The 8319-nt window shown below is 38.2% G+C and overlaps 1 protein-coding gene across 1 annotated transcript in view; it reads left to right on the forward strand.

Moving 5' to 3' along the window:
- Window positions 1-259: 259 nt before the first annotated feature.
- INPP5F (inositol polyphosphate-5-phosphatase F) overlaps window positions 260-8319 on the forward strand; it is a 32584-nt gene continuing 24524 nt past the window's right edge. Inside the window, exons 1-3 of the mRNA XM_009641424.2 lie at window positions 260-296; window positions 1213-1293; window positions 7899-8035. Coding sequence (XP_009639719.2) covers window positions 260-296; window positions 1213-1293; window positions 7899-8035 — 255 coding nt within the window. The remainder of the gene's footprint in view (window positions 297-1212; window positions 1294-7898; window positions 8036-8319) is intronic.

The raw sequence follows: 8319 nt of genomic DNA on the forward strand, positions 1-8319 counted from the left end.
GTTCTTGGAATAGCAAAGTCTCAATTACAAATGTTTCAAGGAGGATACAGTGTTTGACAATAAATACATAAAAAGTATCAAACCACCTATCAGTTGTCACCTGCAGATCTCAGACTTCCAAGAAGCAGCTAAGGTCTTGTAAATAAAGTGTGTGTAGGTGGGTGACTTGTACTCTTCTGTATCTTAAGATACCGTGCGAGTTTGTTCTTTTAAATGTTCATCTACTTACACTGGGAGTTAAGATACTTAATTTGTCTCGATGTTAAAACAGGAGAAACTCTCCCACCTTGAAACAAGTGAGTTTTGGTAGGTAATAACAAGCTTCTTGTCCTTGTTATAGAAAAACTTTTGCTTATTTGCCTTTGCGAGTTTGTTCTCTCCTATGCAGATATTGTTTTTTAAGGATTGTTTTCACTTAAAAGATTTGACTTACAAAACTTATTCTTTCCCACATTCTTCAACTCTTGAACATGTACTGCACCACTATTTTGAAACTCTTACTGAGTATCAGCAATGTGTATATGTGAGACCACAGGATACTCTTCACATTTATAGTATCTTACTGACTTGCATCAAGCGATGGCTTGAATGAGAGGAATACCCTTCACAGATTAGGATGCTGATAGTGCTGCCTTCATGGTTCACTGGAATTTCTTTACAGTAGGAGAACTAGAAACCTGAAACTTAACTAATTACATGGAATACCAAAGTACAAAGTTGAGAGTGTTTTAACGAAAGAGGAAGCGTGTGTGCGTGCATGTATATAGGAAGAAGATGTGAAACTAATAGTAATTGGATAGGTATGGGAGAGAGCTGGGGCTGAAAGTTAACATCTGCTAGGTTTGCAAAGCTACATTATTAACTTAATGACCTGTATTCAGTTTCACTATAGCCATGTAAAATTTCAGTTAAGTTACAAATACTCATGGATATTAGAAGAATTAAGCCTCCATTAACCTGAATTACTATAACCCAAAATTATGTAAGTTTTTCTGAAATATCTGGGGTCAGGGTTTAAATTGAAAGCAGTAATTTGGTTATAGCTACTTGGTGACAAGTAAAAATTGAACAGCGTATGCATCTCATCACAGGAATCGTGGTGTATTTTCTATCCTCTAAGGTGGGGAAAGTGGAGAGAATGACGATCATTGGATTGATTGTCCTGTTGGGTTTACTTTAAAAAAAACAGGAGCTTTGTTCTTTTTTTTGCAGCAACGGATCTTCTTTTGGCTTGGAATCCCATTTGTCTGGGCCTGGTAGAGGGAGTCATTGGTAAAGTTCAGCTTCATACAGGTATGTTGTTTTTTGTTGTGTGTGTGGAGTTCTTCTTTTTTAACTGCTTTATTCTAAAATCAGTTATACTATAGATAATGCTGTGCAGCTCAAATGGAATTATGTAGTATTCTTTGCAATGGAGGAGTACTCCCCAACTATGTGAACTTGTCAAAGTGATTATATTATAGCTGCAGATGCAAATTCCCTCCACTTTCCAGTGAATATGTTTTGGTTTGTCACTGTTCTGTAAAAATGGAGAATTTCATTCGCAAAGAGTAGAAATTTGTATTTGAAGTTCTGTCTGAGGCTCCATGTGAGATGCGTAAAATTCTTGCACTTTGAATAATCCTTTCAAGCAGTTTTTTGTTGTTCTTCTATGGTACAGTGCAAAAACTAATGATGGAAGTTTTCACAAAAAATATAAGGCTTGAATTCTCAGTGCTATATGAAAGCCTAAAGAACAATTACTGCCTTGCTAGATGACTATTTGAAAGCAAAAGGAACACTTAAACTTATTTATAGTTAAACATAAGACATAGCTATAAACTGAAAGTGGGCATAGAATGCATTATGATTTGGTGTTAAGCCTGTCTCTAACTGATTCTAGTAACTTTTTCCTGTAAAGTAAGGTCAATGCTCTTTTAGCTTCAGTCAACTGCAAATTTCTGTAGCCATAATAAATACTTATTTTGATACATGCCAGCTTTGTCTAGAAAGATTCTTCTGCCAGTAGAGCTCTGGATATCTATTTACTGACAGGTAGAAAAGCTAGCCATAAACTCTGCTTCGCTTCCTGTGTGCTGTTCTTTTTGTGAATGCTTAGACCCTGCATTTAAAGTAGTGCTTGGCAATTTGATCAGTACAGGTAAAGTTTCAAGTGTTTCCAGGCTAGCAGGATGGACTAAGTGCTGAAATGGATGTTTGTGGTCTGTTGAATAGAAGCAGATTAGCCAGGATGGTGGTAGCATACTAGCAATAGGGGAGGAAGGAAAACGGCGACTGGTACACCAGTGTACCATGAGTGTATGACAGATCTAGTTCTAGGAAATGCTTGGCTCCAGAGTTACTGTAACCCCTAGGTCTGGCTTCTGAGAGTAATAGTTCAGAGCCCACCTCTCCATGAAATTTGTGATCACGTCCTCCTTCCGATTGCATCGCTTTGTCGTCTTTGAATTTCACCTGATATTTTTGCCTGTGCTCATTCTACAGATCTATTCAGCCACCCTTTTTCAGATCTGATGATATGAAGTGGTTCACACTTTGCCATCTCACTTTGTCTCTTCATCCAGGTTGTCTAGGCTGTTCAGCATGTGTTACTTGTGATGAATGATGGCTAAACTCCAGTAATGACCTCTTCATGCTGTGGGAGAATGCGTGTTTCTAGCATGGGGTTTTTGTGGTGGTGGTGGTTTGTTTTGGTTTGGTTTTTTTTTTGTAAACCAAGCCTTTAAGTACATAAAGGCCTTCCCCCCCCCCGCCCTTGGAGTCTAGTATAAAAGCCCTTGAAAGGGGAAGACAATGTCAAAAGCTTTCTTGAAGGTCAGTATATTATGGCAACCAAATATCCTTGCATGCATGCTTATTGTAGGTACTTCCTCTGCTTATGAAAGCTGAGTTGAAACTTTCCCCAGCATGTGACACTTCAACAGCTGCCAGCTTGCTGTTGTCAAGTAAATTAAGATTATCAGGTAATAAGCCTGATATCTGGTTGTCTTTCCATATGTCCTGTAGAGCTACTGAATTGATTATGCTCATCCAGGCACTCGATTCAGTTGCTGCTTAGGCCAGTGGAAGCACTTTGTTTCCTCTCTGCTGTGCTCAGATGACACCATCGCAAACTGTTCATAGGCTATCCTTCTTGTTGTTGATATTCTGGTATTTAGTGAGGTAACTGTCCTGTAAACAGACATTTATTTTCTACCTTTAAATGTCTGAAGAAAGATACAATCTCCAGCTATTTATTCTTAGTCTTGATGAAAGCTACTGTTCCCTTGAGTCTGCTGACAGTTACTGATGAGTGTCCTTTGCTGGGCTGCAGTCAAAACGAGAGGGCTGACTGAGATGTCTTACATAGGTCTCTTGAAACCTATTATTGTCAATGATCTCTCACTTGAACATATTCAAGTGTAGTTTTATGTAATCCTCTAGCTGAATCATCTAGCACTCCGTAACAGTAACCCGTCTTTATTACTTATTCTTGTCACCTGGAAACTTTATCGGCAGAAGTTGCATAAATATTTAACGTTGCTGGACCATTATCTCCAGACTTAGTAAGAGTACTGTGCTGCAGAAGCTGGGTGAAATGCTCTTCTCCCAGAGCTGATCTGGAACAGGAGAGCTTGTTGCTCTGACATCTTCTCCCCTGCCAACAGACTATAATGTTCAGAAAACTGAATTTGAAACTCTTTTGGCTAACTAGCATCCTGTATGGGCTTGTACTGCTCAGAACATTGTTATCAGCTATTGTTGGAAGCAGTACTGGTGTGCTTTTAAAATGCTTAGCACATACTGATTAATACTGGAAACTTTAAATACCTTTTTAAGCATTGAAGCTGCTACCAGTGCATTCTAAACAACGAAATGTTAATTGAGTACCAGAATGCAAGGATATACTCTCTTACCTTTTTTGGGCCCATCCCAAGATGACTTATAAGAAAATGTGGAGTAAAAATGGGAATAGAAGGAAAAGAATTGTAGGATGTATTTATACTGAAACAGAACATTGCACATTTTCTTGGTAGAGATGCACAATTAAAACTGCCTCTGCATGATCTTCCCATATAGAGGCAAGCACATCTCTTTCATAAACAGTGTCTCCCTTATAGAATGTTAATTTTGTTTTCCGGTCCAGTCAGTGCATACATACAAAATATAAATGTGGCCCCTCAATTTCCTTTTGTCAAAATCCCAATATAGAACTAGAAAGAGGTGGTGTTATTTTTTTCTTAGAATAAAAAGCAGATACTTTAATCCACTAAGATGGTAACAGTAGCCTGAAATTGAATCACTTTTGATCAGAGACTCCTTAGCAAGTTGATCAAACATTGTAGTGGTAGAATATGCTGAGAGTTAATTCTGTATATCTAACTGTAACCAAAGCTGCATTTCTTAACCAGTTCCAGCAACTTCCACTTAAGTCGTTCATTGCCACCACGTGTTTTTCTGTTTCTTGGTCAAACCACATTCCTATGCAGTTTAATGTCTGTACTTGTATCAATTTGGTGTGCTCTTCCAGTGCTGGTTAATTAGGACCCAAATTAAATGCTGCTGGCAATGTTCCATAGACTCAGTCAACGGAAGGGAAGGCAACAGAAGGGAAGGCAACGCTTTTTTTGTTAGCATGCCTCTAAATCTTGAAAGAAGCAATGAGTGGTTCAGTATCTGAAGTCTCTTCAGTGAGACGTAACTGCTGTCATTTCTAACTTCATCCAGTTAACAACTTAAAATATTCTTTTGCATGCAACTCATTTTTAAGTTATTCAAGTAACAAAAAATAAGAAAATGGTGGCATGGAATTTCTTGGCTAAAATCAAAATACTTGCAGAAAGCAGCCTTTATAGTAAACTTAAGCACAGCTTAAGAAAAGCTGTGGCAAAAGCTTTTAGGGAAACTAAATGCTAGATTGTTTAAGAAATGTTAGAGAAAATAAACAGCAGTAGTGTGCTGCCAGTGTTGAAGCAAAAGAGGAGCTAAATTCCTATTTTAGTGAGGAATGGGAGGTAATACCTTACTTTAGATGTAGTACTTCAAATTAGTTGTTGCCATCTGCTCTGCCATAGTTCATAAAACACTAAAAATGTTCATTAGATCTTAAGAGATGATTTAAAACATGTAGTCTTCCGGAATGACATATAGCTGTAGTGTTCATCTTCTGTACACATGAAACCTCCCACATTGAGTAGGCAATAACTAATTTTTTTTTTAAAGCTGTTCTATGGAACTACTTTTAACTGCAAAAGCGTATTCTTTATTCAGGGATTCAGTTATTTAGATATTGCTGGCAATTATAATATGCTGCTTTGGCTATTGTTGAAGCTTTTACTTTAGGGCATACTTTATCTGCATAATTACTTCCTGACTGTTTTCTTTTGATCTGCTGAGGATTTCCTGTTTTCTTTCAATGTTCTGTGGCTCTGGCTATAATACAAATAAAGTTTTGAAATGTACACCAAGATGACTTTGAGTGTATTTTTAAAAATGGTAAAAGGATACAGAACTCACTTGGCTGTATTAAGCTTTAAGTCCTTGTTTACTGCTATGAGGGTTTGTTAATATGAGGTAAACTGAAGAGTAGCCAGAGATTTTTCTCTTTCCCAGTTTCGACTAAGGTGTATCTGCTTAGAAATGGCTTTACAGTATAATTTTTTCCAGTGGAATCATATTGGTTATTTCAATGGAGCTCTAGATGGTACCCTTTCTCAAAAAAGTATATTTTGTTTGTTGACATACTCCTATGAGGAGATTGCCAGTGTAAGTTGTGTGGCTAACCTTCTGTAGGTGGGAATAGATGAGATTATAGGACTGCTCAACAGGAATATCAGTCTGGATGGCCTACTGTACTACCCTTCTGTTAAGCTTGGATTGCTCTGGGTTTCCAGAAACTGTATTTTTTTTGCCTACTGGAAAGCAATATATAAAGTGATGTCTTCATCTGTTGCTGGTGTTTTTGACAGCATTTCAATTTCCCCTTTTTAAAAGGATTTTCTTACCTATTCATTGGTCTTCTCACTGTTGCTTAGAATCTGTCCTGTTTTCCTCAGCTTCCCTTTTATTTCCACCTTACCCCCGTGGCTGCTAGGTGGAATGCTGGAGGCAAAGGCAGCTGTTCTTCAAGTCACGTTTCCTGTAGCTGTACAGAAAAGCTGTTCCAGTACCTGCTTCAGTGAGGATAACCGTTTTGCTGGCATTTGCTGTCACTCTCTTGTCCTTATTTGTTATCCTTTAACCAGTTTTTAGGAGACTATGCTTGTGTTACGGCTTTGAGTAACCTGGTCCAACCTCAGAGCTGACCCTGCTTGAGCAGGGTAGCATCCTGAGATCCCTTCCAACCTGACTTGTCTCTGATCCTGCAGGGATTATGACTCTGATGCTGTGTTCAGGAAGTTGTGCAGGACTCCCTTTAGAAGGTTACATATTAAATAAGTGGTGCATGTCTTCATTCCCCTTCTCCTGTTCCCTTTTTGGGGGGTAGCCTCTGGTTCTCACAGCATATTTGTAATTAAGAGGACCTGTAATTTTTAAACTCTTCTTAGTACCCAACATAACCACATCTCTTTTCTAAAGAAAGTAATATAGAATCAGAGTTAGGAGTGGGGTGTCATAATGGACAGCAGTCTATTTACAATGATTATTCCTTTTCTTTAGATAGAATAAACTGCTGCTTATACATAGGTTGTCAGATTTGGGTTGAAATTTTTAAGGTGTTTTTAATTGCAGTTATTGGAAAGATGCTCACAATGTTGATAGAGCTTTAATTCTATGCTGAGAGTATATTGGAAAATCTCAGAAAGAGGAGTTCTGGGTGTCCTGTGACTTCAAACATGTTATCCTGGGTTTTTCTTAAGCACTCAGAGGATAAAATACTGTTTAGAACTTACTGAGCAAGGAAAACAGACTTTGTGTTTGCTGTAAAGCCTCTAAATAGATTTTTTTTTTTTTGAAGGCTGTATATTGTATTCAAAGGCATAATACATGACATAATCTACTGCCACAAGTGTGGAAGCATGTTTAAGTCTACCAGAGCAGGCTTTTAATGTCTGTGTATGACCTGTTCAGTTAAACTTGGTTGGTTGCTTCTCAATTGGGAGAAATAGTGAGTGTATATGTGTGTCTCTAAGACTTTCTGTGCCTTTTCCATCTCTCTTAAGAGAACTTTCACTTTTGACTCAAAATCCTGGCATACTACTAGCATGCTAGTGATCTAACCAAGGGATTAAATCTAGGAAGCTAATGTCCAGGCACTATTTGGCAGTCAGTGGGAATGTTTGTTGTTCTGTTTCCCTGTCTCTTTAAAGTATTGAAGCTATAGCTGCAAATGTAGATTGATTGTGTGTATGGAATGCACCTGTTACCAATATCTTCATTAATCTCTGACTCATTAATTTCTACATGACTTAAATGCATATACTTCAGGAATGCTGTTGTGAAGCTTTAAGCATACACGAGCTGCTTTATGATGCAGTCTGTGTTTGCTCACCAGATTTCTTAACTCGTGAATCTTGTAATCACATGTCTATCTTATCTGCTGTTTTATATACAACAGAAGGTACAAAGGGAAAATCTTAGCTTGCTGTCTGTTGAGCTCCAGCTGCTCTTTATAAATTGTACTGCCATTAGTGACATTGGTGGGGATGTGCATCATCCTAGAGATTGCCTAATTGCCTTAGGTGAAGCAGTGGTAACTATATTAGAGACTAAATGTTGGGTTTTAGAGTGGGGGTTTTGGTGGGTTTTTTTATTGCAATGCATAATAACAAGACATAGCAATAGCGAATCATCATTCACCGGAGTCTTGCAGTCAAATGGTTCCTGACAGGGGTTTTACACCAGGGAGAAGCTTCTGCAGACTAATCAAAGTAAATGCCTGACAGACAAATCAAAGCATCTACTATTTTTTTTTCCAGATTTACCGTGGTGGCTACTTCTAATTCGTCAGAAAGCACTGATTGGCAAACTTCCAGGAGACCGTGAGGTTTGCAAAATAACAAAGATTGCAGTGATTCCACTTTCTGAAACAGAACCTCAGGATCTGGAATTAGAGGTATGGCTATCCTCAATGAATTCTGACTTTCTCCCTGTAAACTATGATAGGAACCTTGGTTTTTTGCTTTAAAAAAAAAAAGCTTTCCTGATCGCCTCTTAATGACTAGGATGGTAAGACTTTCAGTAAATCCTAGTACTCTAAGATGATGAACACTGTGGTTAGTAGACTATCAGGAGAACAATTCTGTTCTCAGACTTCAGGCTTCTTTTTTGAGTGTGTGTGGTGGGGGGAAGATGATGGTGGGACAGGATGACTTGTGATAGTCTCTGTGGTGCCTGTAT

This window comes from Egretta garzetta, unplaced genomic scaffold (assembly GCF_000687185.1).
Source record: "Egretta garzetta isolate BGI_Z169 unplaced genomic scaffold, ASM68718v1 scaffold486, whole genome shotgun sequence".
Classification (NCBI taxonomy): Eukaryota; Metazoa; Chordata; class Aves; order Pelecaniformes; family Ardeidae; genus Egretta; species Egretta garzetta.